We start from the raw sequence: 15,201 nt of genomic DNA, 5'->3' as shown, positions 1-15,201 counted from the left end.
GACCTTGTATGTGACTAAAATCACAGCTTTTCTGGGGCCTAGATTTTATCATTTGTGTATGCCATCATCTTAGCCATGCAGAGAGTTTGGAGTTTATAGCTGTAAGCTAATTTATACCTATGTTTAAAGGTGAGAGGGTGTGTTTATAGGACTTCCTTCTATTTTGCAATGATGCTATTTTTCTCATTTTCTCTTGCGAGCAGGCAAAAATACTGTAGGTCTGAATATATTTCTGGTCTGGAATCAATAAGCATTCATCTCACAGAGAGAAAAAATCCATGGTGCTGCCCTGAGTGGGTGCAGTCTCACAACCCACCTCTAGAACAAGGAAACGGACGACAGGCGGAAAATGCAGCGCGTTGGAAAATAACTTTAATAAAACTCCTATGAAAACAAAAACCAGCAAAACAATAAAAGCCTGTACATTTGACAATATCCAGTGTCTGAGACTTATGAAGGCTAGTGGTGCGAAATACAGCTGCATCACACATAAACCAACAGAGAAAAAACCATTATAGGCTTAGGCCTGGGCCCAAGGTTTTACATAATAAGATATGGTTCATATACTCGGATATTGCACGAAAAATCAAACACAGATGCAGATGCTGAGGAGCACCGTATGTCGAAACGAGGAAGTAGCTTTGCATCGCAGTGTAATGTCCCTACTGATAGACCCCGCCCGCACCGGCCCCAAACTCCGCCCACACCTGCTCGTATAAAAACAAATACACTTAAAAAGAGAGCGGCACATATTTTCACATTCAATTCAGACACAGATAATTAAAAACAATATGAACAATGACATTACTGAACTTTTTCTTTTGGTCCTAACGTGTTAAAAGCATCAGTTATTCCTCAGTGAGTTTTTATTCGTCATGGTTGCTAGCATGAGCGGGATGGCGCTTTAAAGAGCTCACATCCTTTTAGACTTCAAGACAAGTTGGCTAGTGATGACTCACAGGTGATAACACTTTGTCCAATAATGCTCTTGATTTGAAATTATTCAGAAAAAACAATGCACATTGTCATTTCAAAATAAAAGAAATTAAAAAATAAAGTGTTTAGTTCATTAAAAGACTATCTGAAAGTTCTCATATACGTCTCTTTGACAACATTCCAGTGTTCAAAGGTCCGAATTTGCTGAGATTCAAACAGTGGACCAACAGGCTCAGGGCATCCTTTTCTAATCACCCCTTCTATTTTTATTATTATTTCCCGAACACAAGTTTTCTCTGTGGACTAGTAAAGTAGTCTGGCACATAGATGTCTCATGATAAACTCTTAAATGGCAAAAGAAAACTCATAAAAAATACAATCTTCCCGCAGTTTTGAGGCACACTTTGAGGCAGCAGGAGGGAGAGTGTTAAGATGCACTTCCTGTGGGCGCTGTGCACATTGTTTTAAGACATGGGGGTCAGACGTCTTTCTTGATTCCGCCCTTTCCACACCCATCTGTTATCTCCACTGTACTTAAAGCAGTTCTGGGGCGTGGTCAAACCATGCGCCCCCATCAGAGTCCATACACACCATGTTTCAAGTCCGTCTGAGAAAATTCATCCGCACCAGAATTCTTTTTTCTTGTCGTCAGCCCACTCCACAGGGACAGTTCATTTTTAGTGTGGGCAGAGTGGGTGCTTCAGTTCCCTTCCTTTGGCTGTGTGCTCCATCAGCTGTTGCTGTGCCTGTGCAAAACTTGCAACGACTTTCCCCACCATGACTCCACAGAAATGTCATTTGGATTTTCAGGAGGCACCGTGCCAGAGTGATGCGAGGCGAGGAGGGATACAGAGTATGTAAGGGTGCAGGGTAGCTGAACTGTTTCGGAGAGCAGGTTTCCTCTGTGTCCAGTATGTGTGGATGAATCTGCTCACGTTTGGGATATTCTGCTAGATTCCCTTCTTTAAGTCAGGGTGGCTGTCACCCCGTCTCCGTGGCACACCCTTCCCCTCCTGCACATTCACACACTCCTTCACTGTGTCCTCTTGGCCCCTGACCCCCGGCCTTTGAGGGATCTCTGCTGCTCTACGAGCGGTTGTCTTTGGCCACATTGTGGGCCATCCAGTTGACTTTGGTTGTCCAGCTCTCTCTCAGGGCCTCGTCGAACTTCTGGCGGAACTGCTTCAGCGCCTCGTCGTCTGTCTTACCCAGAGCCAGAGAGTCCTGAGGAGGGAGGAAAGGAGGAGGGTTAGTTGTGTGGGCAGGAGGATGGATACTCTGACACCAAAATCCAACAAGTACATCATCTACATCAGTGGATCCCGACTAGTCCAGCCATGGGGTCCAGATTTCTCCTTCATCATTAGCTCAAGGCCCCACAGTTTAATACATTAAGCATTATGGGCCTATTTGTTACACCCCACACTAAGGCTGCCCTAAGGGGCAAACAAAACTCCAACACTGACCCAAAATAACCACATAAACACCTTTAAACACTCAAATCCATGGGTTTTATTAGCAAATAAAACAAGGACACGCGACAACAAAACTCTGAGGCTGAGAGGCTCCTTCATTTCCACTGATAAATCCTCCCACTACTCCATTAGCTGGCTTTGAGACATGCAGTTTTATTCATAAGTCTACCTGGTTTTTAATTTCACATGGGCTTTAATATCCTGTTTAAGTGCTATTAATAACCACATTTTGTGTTTCTTCTCCCCCACATTGTTTCTCTGCTGAGATGAGTTGTCCAAAAGCCTGAAGCTGAAGAGATGCACAAATACACAAACCAAAGATGTCCTGTGAAAAAGGGTGGCTGGCTGGTGGTTTACAAATCTGTTGTTGCTGAGAATTCATCACAGTTTACAAGGTGTAGATTTTGTTTGACATGCATATTTTACATATATAAAATGTGCTGTTTGTGTATGTATGTATGTATGTGTGTGTGTACCTTTAAGTACTGGATGTCTTTGACGGAGGTGAGCTCAGGCAGTCCAGCGGTCAGCATGAGGGCAAACAGTGTGATGAAGAGGTTTCCATTCTTCCTCAAGATTAGATAGGCTTCCTCACAGTACTGACGGAAACTGCAAGACCAAGACAGACACTCTTCATTACTTCTGACACATATGGTGCGGTGTCAACGAATGAAACTGAGTCCAGTGTCAATGATGATCATGATCATGATGTTCTTGCGAGGGTCCATTTAACTGTCTCTGTGAGGATTACGCATACAATTATTATAACCAGAGGTGGGTAGAGTAGCCAAATATTGTACTCAAGTAAGAGTACTGATACTTTAGAACAATATAACTCAAGTAAAAGTAAAAAGTATTTTGCATTAAAACTACTCTGAAAAGTACAATTTATCCAAAAAGTTACTCAAGTAAATGTAACTGAGTAAATGTAACTAGTTACTACCCACCTCTGATTATAACCCACATCTAATGACTGCCACTGCTGTTTTCTGTGTGTGCAAAAAGCTGCCAAAACCTAAATGATCACAATGTGTATCCTTGTTTCACAGCTCTTCCAAAAACAGCTCAGCTTAATGCAATTACAGTTTCATACGGTTACGTTTTTGTAGTTTTGAAAAATCAATTTAAACCTATAGTTCAGGATATGAGTAGTCTGAGGGGTGAAAATCAAATGTAGATGTTTACTTCAATGCCCAGATATAAAAGAGGCACGCCAACACTTCAACTGTGGTCGGGTTCTGAAAACACCGCACTGTAGGTCATCATATGCGGTATATGTTTTCACCAGGGTATTTCCGCTTTCACAAAAACATTTGCGAACGTATTCTCCCTCTGATCTGGCACACAATGTGCCATATCTTGAACCCACGCATTTGCTGAAGCAGCAATGCATATTGTGTTTTTTAGGAAAGATCATTTAAGGTAGAGCACCTTTCAGCTGCTCCTCGCCGCCAACAACCAGCTGTGAGGCTTAGTTGTTGGATAACTAGATTTAAATGTCACGTGGGCATGCTGAGTATTATGTATAAAGCCAGTCAGTGCAATTAAAAATGTAATGACTCAGGCAACCCCTTCAGACCATTAGCAGTGTCATGGTTACAGCATTACCAACCCTGCCATCTTAAACTCAATTTGGCATGACTGTGGACTATTTCTAAACTGTAATAACTTAAACTGATGTTACACAGGACCTGTCTCCACATGTTTACTCCCCTGTGGTAATAAATGTAGGTCATAAGAACACAGATTACAGTAACAGAAGTGTATTTCCTGCTTGTTCCACCTCTGATACCTACTTGGTAAACAATGTACGCTTCAGCAGTGCCGCTTTGTGAGGCTCACAACACAGAAACGTGTTGCTGGAGTTTGTTTATTTTCAGTCTGAGACGGAGAGATATGACAACAACAGGACAGGTTTTGCTTTCTAAAGTAGAGCAGCTATCTAGGCTGACAGCACAGACACACACTCAGCACCTGAATGTCTCACATGATCTGTGTGATCATAGATTAGGCTGGTGGCAATGGATTTAATGGTTTAGATTTGTGCTCTTTAAATGTCACATAAAAGCTCAAGTTTCTTCCCACAGTGTGTTTGAAGCACTAAATATCATAAAGAAATCAGATCCTGAAGCTTTGACACTGCCGATCATGTTAACACCAAACTTTAAAATGCTGTAACAACTGACCCATGTGTGTGACTGTCACACGTCCTACCCCTCAAATAAACTACAGCTCAGTTTCATCTCATTACACAGGTGGATTTTTTCTTAGTGACACTTGTTGTTGAGGAGTTCATCAGTGCCTGAGCTTCTGCTGCCAACTGCTGGTGGGAGACGGTACTGCACCGGCTAACTTACACAACAGGTGATTTGTGGGCCTTTCCAAAACTCACTCCCACTCTACTGAGGAGTGCAACTCTGTTTGTAGTCACTTTCACAGCTGACTGAAACACCTTTCACCAAGGTGTAGGGGATAAACACAGTGGCAGGCTTTGGGACAAACTTCACTCTCTGCATCAGATGGAGGAACTTTTCGTAACCATGCAGAAAAATAAAGCTTGATCCAATTTTATGTTCTTCACATGCATTTCTAGCACTTGATTTAATCTGTATGTGCTGCTAATGTTTACCTTAATTTTTGTATATTATATTGTTATCATTAAAAGAAACAAATAACTTTTTGGCTTGTCACTTGGATGTTTATAAATGCTTGTTTTTTGTAAATATTCAGCACTAAAATCAAATAAACGCACTGTTTTCTAGAGATTAGAGAATCTATCCTTTATACAAGCTAACCTTGGAAGATGTTAATGTCTGTCTGACAAAGGCCTTTAAATGTCTATCTTAGTTTGAGCAGTTTATGTTTGTAAGGGTAGTAACTTTACTTGTACAAAGCATCCTCCGTGATGAACACAATACGGCGTTCGTAAGTGCTAATATCGTAGGCAGCTGGACTTGCTTGCGTTTCTTGAAGACGTTTCGCCTCTCATCCAAGAAGCTTCTTCAGTTCTAAATGACTCACTTATCCCCCACCTACAATGCAGTCTTGGGATCCCTCCCCAGACGACTTCACACCCATTCACCCCTGGTCCCACCTTACCCTAATGACTCACATTGTGACCTTAACGACTCTGAAACTTAGAGCTCACGTGACCCCTACGACTCTGCAAGGGTTCCCACCCACACAGGGTTTATAGCCTGCAACTTCGCACCAGTCATTTAGAACTGAAGAAGCTTCTTGGATGAGAGGTGAAACGTCTTCAAGAAACGCAAGCAATTCCAGTTGCCTATGATATTAGCATGTACAGTTACCATGACCTGGATGACTGAGAGTCTTCACAGACAGTACAGCGTTGCACGTGGTAAATAAGTTGGCATTGGTGTAGGCTCGCTTCCACTCCTCACCAGTTGGTTTGGGATGGCACTCAATGTGGTGGACCCCCCGCGTGAACTTGGAAATGGAGTGAAAGTGGGTAGGGAGAGGATGTAGGCCCTCAGATGCCCTCTAGGTCCCTACAAACACCTTGTGCCCCTGATTGCCTTTTCTATCCTCTGACAGTTTACTACCATTTTATATTTTTATGCAAACAAAGAAACCAAAAAATAGAAAAAGAGTTACTTTGTATTTTCTGTCATGAGCTAAATTTAGCTTTTCTATGACAAGCTGTCAGCTCCTGTCTTTTAAAAAACAGCACATACGCTTTTATTTGAGTCTTTATAACATAAAACACTAAGACATCTTGATTCTTCCAGGCTGCTATGTGTACATAACCTCTTTAGTGTACTGTAGATGCAAAGAAAAACATTCAAGTCCTGTGACAATAAAGCTCACCTTGTTTCTGTCTAATGGATTCAGGATGACACACACATACACAACGCTCATTTCAATACTAGACTAGTTTCTGACTGACAGCTCATCATGCAAAATGTTTATGATGGTTTGTTGTTATGTTTGCAACAGGCCCATTTTTCTTCAGCTGACAGATGTTGTTTTGGGTCATTAAATAATTTTGGCTGCCTCTTTTATGTTTCCAAAGAAAGACACCCAACAGTCGACAATCCATCAGTCTGATAATGATAAAAGGCAGACGCTTTATTAGGCTTTACAGAGGCTGAAGATGAAAACATAAAATAAAAGGGACAAACCTGCCGAACTTCTCTGTGTATCCCGTCTTGCCCTGCTGTATGACGTGGATGAAGTCGTGTGTGAGGATAAATGGTACGCGCTCCCTCTTGATGCCAAACTTGGACTTGAAGTTGCCCAGGATGTGACCGAAGTCTATGTGGAAGAGCTGACAGACAAAGACGGCCAATCGGTGAGCACCATGGAGCAAGGTGAAAAAACAAACTAACTGAGACTGGACTCATATATGCAGATAAAACAAATTATCAGTCCAACCTGTCCGGTGCTGCGGACCATGATGTTGTCACTGTGGCGGTCTCCAATGCCCAGAACGTAGGTGGCTACACAGTAGCCTGCACATGACAGAGTGAACTCCTCGATGGCCCGATCAAGAGCATCGCTGTCAATAAAAAAAACACACAACATACACGTAAGTGCATTTTCTCCTCTGGATTCTCTTCAAAGCAAGCCTCAGTGGTCACTGGCACCTGGAACACATCAGCTACTGAAAGGTCCATTTAATCTGCATCTTACCCAGTGTTCCTCTCTTTGAGCCAGTTGAGCAAAGCATCCTTGTTGAAGGCGGCAGCTGCTGCTACATTGCTGCTGGTCAGCTGGATGTTGGCAATCGTGTCTGCTGATGAGACCACCTCGATCAACCCTGACCGGTCCCCTGTAGCTAGGCAACCATATGGTACGATTCTGCATGATATGGAGAGAAAGAAAAGCAAGAGATTAATGATATCAGCTGGAACACTGTGGATCAAATCCATCCAGGAGGATTTTGGCGATGGATCTAAAAGAAAATCCAAACAGGGACACACAAGCTGAGAAGTCTGTAATGTCAGCAATCTCCAGACTTTGTAGCAACGACTGTAACCACTCTGCACAAAACCTGAGGGGCTTGTGGTCAATGCAGACTTTGTCGAAGATGTCTTTGAGGAACTGCAGTGCTCTCCTGTACAACACGTTGGGATTTCAGATAGCCTACTCCAGGAAACGTTTTAAGACACCAACAAAATGCTCTGCTGTGCAAATTCTTGCCACAATTTCGACTTTTTACATATCCCACAGGAAAATATGGCGCATAAGCAACTAGTTTTTTACAAACACCCCATTTTCCATTTAGTTTACACTTGACACACTCTGCATATACATCAGATGCATTTGAGACAGCAGTATCTGATTTTTTTTAGCGCTGAATGCTTTGAAACTTTGATTGTTGCCATGGTAATCAATGTCCAAATACTTATTTAAATGCTGTCTTTCTATACCATTACCCCCAAAAAATCCCAAATAGCCCATTAATTATTTGTTATTCTCATAAATTCTTAGTTATTCTCAGACGAGGACATTGATTGGCCTAGTTTTGGGACTCAGACAGTTCGACCTCCCGTGACAGGCTTGTAGATACACTGGCAATTTGTCGAAAAAGTCAAGTATTTGGAAGAGTTTCAAAAATTTACAAAGTTGATCCCCAAAAAGTTCAGTGCCAGATATGTCAATGGACACTGGCAGATCACAAATCTACACCCAGCTTGGCAAACCAGCTGAAAACTGCGAGTAACAGCTCAGACATCCTGCAAAATATTCCTTTTTCTAGCACATATGGATGTTACTGGGACATGCATGCTAACAAAGTGACAATTGTCACGTTATTTTAGATGAATGAAAACTGATGTTCCAAAAAAATGTCCTCTCATCCCCCCTTGACGCTCCGATTAATCGCTAATAATATTTTTCAATGAAGCTTTGTTGCCCCAAGATCGGTATTCAGGGCAGCCTTAGATTTTTGTCATACTCATTTCAACATATGTATGAAAACTCACAAAAAAACATGACTCGAGCGAGATCTTTAAATCCATGCCACATGAAAAACAAAACTCTAATTTGGGTCATTTCACCAGGCAGCTCTCAGTAACTTTGTGTGTGTTACTGTAGATCCAGTTCCCAGTCTTGTGTATTTATGAGATTAAGATATTAGGCTGTGGTTTGTTTGGAAGTTCATTCATGTAGCACTCCCCTGGGTGCAGTTCACTCTGTCAGACAGTGTACACTATCGTACTGTTAACACTGAGCTGAGACAGAGCAGATGGGAACATATGGTGAGGAACATACGGCGATTACGTGATGGCACGCAGATCGGCTGGATGATGATACATTTTCTTCTTCATTCACTTTAACTTTTTCTTTCTTGCCACTGGATGGCAGTAGGTCTTCATGTAGCAGGATGCAGAGATATGTAACCTGGACAAATCCTCCTCAGAATAATTCCTTTTTTGTTAAATTTACTAACTCAGTGGCCCCGCAGTCTTACATATCAGACAGCCATGAACCCGAGGCTCAAAGCACACTTGATTTTTATATTTAATTTGCAGTTTGACGGAAGTTTAATGGAGACCAAATGCCACACGTTACTCAACTTGATGGGTGTTGAGTTTGAATAAAGGAAAACAATTACAGGCAGCCGGCAAGTAAGGATATATGCAGCTAAATACATCAGCAAGAAATCACAGAACAACCTCACATCCACCACATCATAGTGGTTTCATTACGCTGTCCCTCCCTTCATTCACAATGTCCCATCACTGTGTTCGGACTCTGACCCCGCGTCCCTGTAATCTGAAGCACCGTCCCCGAGCTCAACTGTCAAAACAACCCCCTCCACCGCTCAGCTCCAGATGTGTCAGCGTATGACGAAGGGAGAAAAAGGGTTTGTAAACGTGCGAAAGTGTGGAATTGATTAGGATGTAATGCAGATATTGTTGTATGTGTGTATGTGTGTGTGTGTGTGTGTGTGTGAGAGACAGGGTTTGAGGTCAAACTAGCATGGGGTAAAATAGTATCTCCCCTCCTTGGCTGCACCCCACCAGAGCTTCCCCTTCCCTACAGAGAGCAGGAACAAACAAGCTCGACAATGTCTGACTGTTTGACACACAGACACAGACACACACACACATGCTCAAGCACAAAAAACTCACCTGAGGTCCAGACTAGCCTCCTTCCATAGCAGATCCATTAACCTCAGAATCTGCAGGGTCAACATGTCCTGCCTTAGGTCTAGAAAAAAGAAAAGAAAATGTTGTGCTTCTTGAGTTTACTTGAAAAATGCAAAGTGATTTCTATCCCTCATCAGCATGACTTTGCCGTATCTCTACCCCCTCCTCCTCCGTCCTCCTTTCCCTTTCATACCCTCCTCCCTGAACCTCCCTCCCCTCGTCTTTGATTCCTCCTACCGTCTCCATTCTTGAAGATGATCCCCCGGGTGTCTCCCCCCAGCAGCTTGTTGTTGTAAACAATCCAGAGTGGCTTCATCTTAGAGTCCATGTACCGACACTTCTCCACACTGACGAGACAATGAGAGAGAGACAGGGAATGATGCATGGTGAAAATAAAGGAGAAAAAGTTCAATCTGATCTAAAACTTAGGCTACATCCACATTGATATGTTTTTGTTTTATAATGCATAACTATTGCTGCGTTTACACCTAGCATTCACACTACTCTGGTGTTTTGGAACTGCTTAAATAGGGACTTTTGAATCAAATGAAATCACACTTATTTGTAAAGCACGTTTAAAAACAACCAGAGTTGACCAAAGTGCTGTGCAGTAAAATAAAATAACACGTTTACAGCAAAATATAAGAGAAATGACATAACAACCCCCAAAACATGCACAAATAAATGAGTAAAAAAGAACATGAAGCACAAAATAGTAAGACTGGAAAATAAAATATAAGAGAGAAATCACAGGCCTTAGAAAACATGTAGGTCTTCAGTTTAGATTTAAACGTGTCTACAGAGGAGGAGCACTTAATTGAAAAGGGTAAGCTGTTCCAAAGCTTTGGGGCGACTACTGCGAACGCCTGTCCCCCTTAGTCTTGAACGTGGGACTGCCAGGAGCAACTGGTCTGAGGATCTGAGAGATCTAATGTTGGAAAGGATGGCAGGCCATGTAAGGCTTTAAAAATAAATAGTGGAAGAAGATGTAGTCGATGACAGAGTGAAAACTCTGGGGTTGCATTTTAGTCTGGATGGGCAAAAACAAAGACTTTTGAAAACAATAAATCCTCATTCGCTTCCCGTCTGGGTCTTGTCAATCACAGCGTGTCAAGACAAATTATTATCGCTAGGTCTACATAACGTTACCTTTTAAGATTTCAACCTTCTTGCGTGGGTACTTCTCCTTCCCTATCGTCATGGCTTCCTCCAGTGATGCTGCACCCTGTATTGCTTTCAATTGTCTGCATCTTTGCTTTACAACAACTCCCTATTTATTTTTCCAACACCTTGACCACCTTATAGTCATGTGTTGCTTTCATTAACAGTTCCACCTCATCGTCGGCCCAAGCAAAGAAATCTCTGGCCTCACTTTTCACCATCTCTGTAGTATTTTTTGTATTCAAGCAACAAATGCAGAGCAGACAATCTACTTCCTGTTTACACCAGCATGCACATGCCCAGTGTACATGAATGGTCATCTGATATGCATTTTCAGACGAGTTAGTATGGACACGGATTATCTCTAAATGCCAGTTTGTACAAAGATTGTTTTTGTTTTAAATCACTGCATTCAAATGTAAACATTTCAGTGTGGATGTGGCCTCAGACGTCTGATCAGAACAGTATTGTCTTACTTGATGCCCGACAGCAGGACACTGGGGTTCAGAGGGGAGTGCAGGTCCGACAAAGTCTCTGAGTAGCCACTCTGCCTCAGGCAGGTCATCATGGCCTCCTTGGTCAGCATCGCCTCCTTGGTCTTACTCCGAGCGTTCTTGATGGTTCCCAGCTTGATTAGCTCGTTCACTGACTTTAGCTTACTCAGGGCCTCCACCTGGGTAAAGATTGAACATTTCACATAACAGCAGTGAATGTAAGAACCCACGTTAGAGAAAACTGAGCTCATTCTCCTTTAGCAGACTATGTCAGCATTGTGCATGCTCTTCCGAACAGGAAGGTGGCTAGATAAATGACGGCTGATGAGGAAGTAGGAGGAAGTGTCCACCGGAGTGACTGTCAGAATCAACAGTGTAGAGGACAAAGGCTAAAGGACAAAAGGGTAACGCTGCTGTCACTGCAACGGGCTAAAAATACCATGAATGTAGTCCTGCCGAGGTTGACAATGGACCATAGCTATTCTAGTGCTTGACTAAGGCATTGTAGAGTCAAGTGTGAAGCATCGCTATGGAGCTGAGGATGGGACATGACCTCTAGAGGCAAAACAAACTGTGAAAGTGTGTGTGTGCAGAAACAAGAAATAAAATAACTATATTGTGTGTGTGTGTGTGTGTGTGTGTGTGTGTGTGGGACCTACCTGTTTCTTTAGCACCTCAATATGAGGGATGCTGCCTCTACAGTAGGCCTCCAGGATGAGGGCGAACTGGACTGAGACAGCCGGCATATGGATCTCTGACCTGTAGAGGGCAGCAGAGCAGCCACAGTCAGAAGAAGAGAAACCTCTCCTGACGCAACTGTAGCCCTTCTTGAACAAACACACAGTCTCTTTCCCTTTCTTTCTCATGTGCAACACAACATCTGCACACATGTCTGTACACACCGTAGGTGCCAGAAGAGGAAGTGTCCTATCTTGCGGTTCCCCTGGGCACGCTCCAGCAGGAAGTGGGTGAGGGCGCAGTCGTAGTAGGGTTCATAACGCAACACTTGCACCAACTGAAGCAAGTACTGAGACAGCTCCTCATCACTGGTGAGAGGACAGAGAGACAGAGAGAGAAGTGTCAGAGGAGGTTTACTGAGAGCATTATCAGCTGACAGTAATTCATGCATATAGTAATTTATAATAATATAAAACGGCAAGGAAATATAACAAAGTGAACAGAACAGCAGCTCTCACAGATAACTTTTCTTTTTTAATGTGGGCAAAACAAACAGAAATGGATGTGTTTCACCTATAAAGCCATCACCAGCTTCACTCTTTCGTTTCTGTTTATTTTGCCCACATTAAATAAGAAAGTTAATCTGTAAGTCTCGGTATTGTGTTTGTTTTGATCCTTGTCACAACCATGCACCAGATACATGGTTGGCCTTTGATATCTGGAGCTATACACTGAATGATATATGAATGTAAGAGCTTGAATATGAGGCAAAGAAAAACAGAGAAGGCCAGTTTATTATATTAAAATATACATGTGGGTGGATATATGTTTACCTCATATCACGCAGACAGCCCACAGCATATTCTCTGACATACTGGTCAGGGTAGTTGAAGTCCAGAAGCTCCAGAGCATCTCTGGGACTCAGTTTGGGCCAAATTTGAAGCAGTGCCTGGAGCTGAGACACACATAAATGATCAGAAACTAATACACAGACGTTTAATCAGTCGTACATACATAAACCGTCCTTGTGGAGCTCATTGAATAGAACATTTATTGTAAAAGTTTGATAAGCCACATGGCTGCACAATAAATTAGTAGTATAATAACTGTGATCACAGTTTCTTCTCTGTTGTTAAGGAGTGAAATCAACACTTTTAGACAATGTTTAAATGGCCTCTTATGGCGCACTGAGGCAGCTGCTCCCAAGTAAACGCACTGTCACAGGTGTTTGTGTCATGCGAGCTGTGATTGACCACACTCTGCTTTTTAAACACAGCACCGTCTGCAGGCAGCAGCAGTGTCTCTCCAAACATAACACACAAGTGTGATGTAACTACACAGTGTTTACAGAGATCAGGTGGTTTATTACTGAGTCTACATTAGCTGTATATAGCTTTAAAATGGTGTGCACATGGACTAGAGTCACAGGGGTGGATTATGAGTTTTGTCCTGGTGTATACATACTTGGAAATCCTACACCCGTTCACCACATTATAAAACCCCCAGCAAACTGGATTCAGACAAGTATTATGATTGGTAAACAGATGATAATGAGAAAGTGGAAAGCTGTAGAAGGCCTATTATTTTAAGAATGGATCTCAGAAATGGGCAAGGTGGAGCTTCTGAGAGAATATCCTATAGTCTAATAAATGAGGTAGAAAAATATAACAATAAATGGGGAATCTTTCTAAGGTTCCACTCACTACAGGGGGGGCAGTGAACACACTTGTCTGAGTATAGGGGGAGTGATTTTGAGTTTGCTAAGTACCGGGCTCATAACATACATGGTGTGCGTATATTGATATGTTATGTGTAGTTGTAAACATAGAGAGACATGTCGGTAGTGCGCACAGCTCTTGTTTGGATTGTAGTGAGCGCAGGAGGGTGGATGTGGTGATGGCGCAGCCAGAGGAAATATTTATAGGGACACTATAACATGGACACTATTTTGACTGTGAGTGGACATTTAAAATGTATGGTTGGACTCCGAAAAGTTTACTTAGATGTCATGTTAATACTGTTATTTTGATTTACCTCAGTTTATTGTTTTTTCATCATTAAGGTTTATTTGCTTCTGGGGCGTCGGTGGGTTAGTGGGAAGAGCAGGCGCCCCATGTACAAGGCTGTTGCCGCAGCCCAGGTTCGACTCCAGCCTGTGGCCCTTTGCTGCATGTCACCCCCCCTCTCTCTCTCCTACTTTCATGCTTGACTGTCCTATCGATTAAACGCAAAATGCCCCAAAAAATATCTTAAAAAAAAAAAAAAAAAAAGAAGTTTATTTGCTTCTATTTTTTCTATAAGTCAATCCTAACTTATTTTATTTATTATTTCTTTTCTGCCTAGTGTTTTTTAATTATTTTTTTTACCTGTTGAGGTGGTTTGGTGTCGTTGAAAAATTAAAACTTCTATAAACTTAAGTCATAAAAAAGGTGTGCAAATTCATGTGAAGAAAGTTGATTTTGGTTCTGAACAATATTTGAAATATTATTTATTCAAAGGCTGATTAAGTAAAATTTGATAGTGAGGCAAGTTTTTTGTCAGTTTCAGATGTTTAAATGCAATGGAACTATTCCGTTCTCAAAGATGGATGTACAGTATAACCATCACTGGTAACATTGAATAAAATAATGGCAGCATTTTTTGCAAAAAATGCAGTCCAAACCAAAAACAATATTTAGAGCTGAGACGGGTACATGTTAGGTTAATAGTACGTGGACTTTTATGTCCAGGCTAGACTACAGAACAGTATCAAAATAGAACGTTTGTCTTCTAAAATTAATCCATTACAATCATTTTTGACATAAAAGCTCAAATTTGCATGGAGTGAAGTGACTAAACTATAAACTCATGAGCTCTGTCCTCATACAGATAATGTCACTCAGATCCAAAGTACACAGCTGTGAGCCAAGGGTGTGTTTTTAGCTTGTAAAAATGTTAAAAACTATGAAACTGCTTTCTCTGACTACTTTCATTGATGCATTTTACACTGAAAAGTACTGACTTCGTCCCATTAAATGCATGGACAGTGGACACGCTGGCTCACCTGGGCCATGTCCTCATGTTTGCTCCACTTGACGGAGAGTAGCAGCTTGGGCAGCGACTGAGGGAAATTCTCTCTGCAGTCGTAGCGTAGTGTCCAGATCAAATCCTTCTCGTTTTCACACAGCTGAGACAGTGGGTCACGCTCCATGATCTCCTTCAGCTCTATGTGGAACTTTTTACCCCCACGACCCTGAGAGAGATAATGAGGAGGGAAGAATGGTTGGTGGGGGAGAGGATGAATGAGGTGAAGAAGAGAAAGTGTGAGAGGATGATGAAGGAAAATTGGAAGAGGAG

The 15,201-nt window shown here is 42.1% G+C and overlaps 1 protein-coding gene across 1 annotated transcript in view; it reads right to left on the bottom strand.

Annotated features, from left to right (window-relative positions):
• Positions 1–352: 352 nt before the first annotated feature.
• The window catches only part of pik3cb (phosphatidylinositol-4,5-bisphosphate 3-kinase, catalytic subunit beta), a 72,124-nt gene continuing 57,275 nt past the window's right edge, over positions 353–15,201 (bottom strand). Inside the window, exons 13-24 of the mRNA XM_050056743.1 lie at positions 14,909–15,097; positions 12,699–12,820; positions 12,090–12,233; positions 11,847–11,946; positions 11,170–11,366; positions 9,770–9,879; positions 9,515–9,593; positions 7,068–7,235; positions 6,810–6,933; positions 6,557–6,702; positions 2,888–3,020; positions 353–2,160 (exon numbers count right to left, since the gene is read on the bottom strand). Of these exons, the coding sequence (XP_049912700.1) occupies positions 2,023–2,160; positions 2,888–3,020; positions 6,557–6,702; positions 6,810–6,933; positions 7,068–7,235; positions 9,515–9,593; positions 9,770–9,879; positions 11,170–11,366; positions 11,847–11,946; positions 12,090–12,233; positions 12,699–12,820; positions 14,909–15,097 (1,650 nt within the window). The 3' untranslated portion in view covers positions 353–2,022. The remainder of the gene's footprint in view (positions 2,161–2,887; positions 3,021–6,556; positions 6,703–6,809; positions 6,934–7,067; positions 7,236–9,514; positions 9,594–9,769; positions 9,880–11,169; positions 11,367–11,846; positions 11,947–12,089; positions 12,234–12,698; positions 12,821–14,908; positions 15,098–15,201) is intronic.

This window comes from Epinephelus moara, chromosome 2 (assembly GCF_006386435.1).
Source record: "Epinephelus moara isolate mb chromosome 2, YSFRI_EMoa_1.0, whole genome shotgun sequence".
Taxonomy (NCBI): domain Eukaryota; kingdom Metazoa; phylum Chordata; class Actinopteri; order Perciformes; family Serranidae; genus Epinephelus; species Epinephelus moara.
The sequence above is the reverse complement of the archived record's forward strand: the minus strand, read 5'-3'. Positions and strand labels throughout refer to the sequence as shown.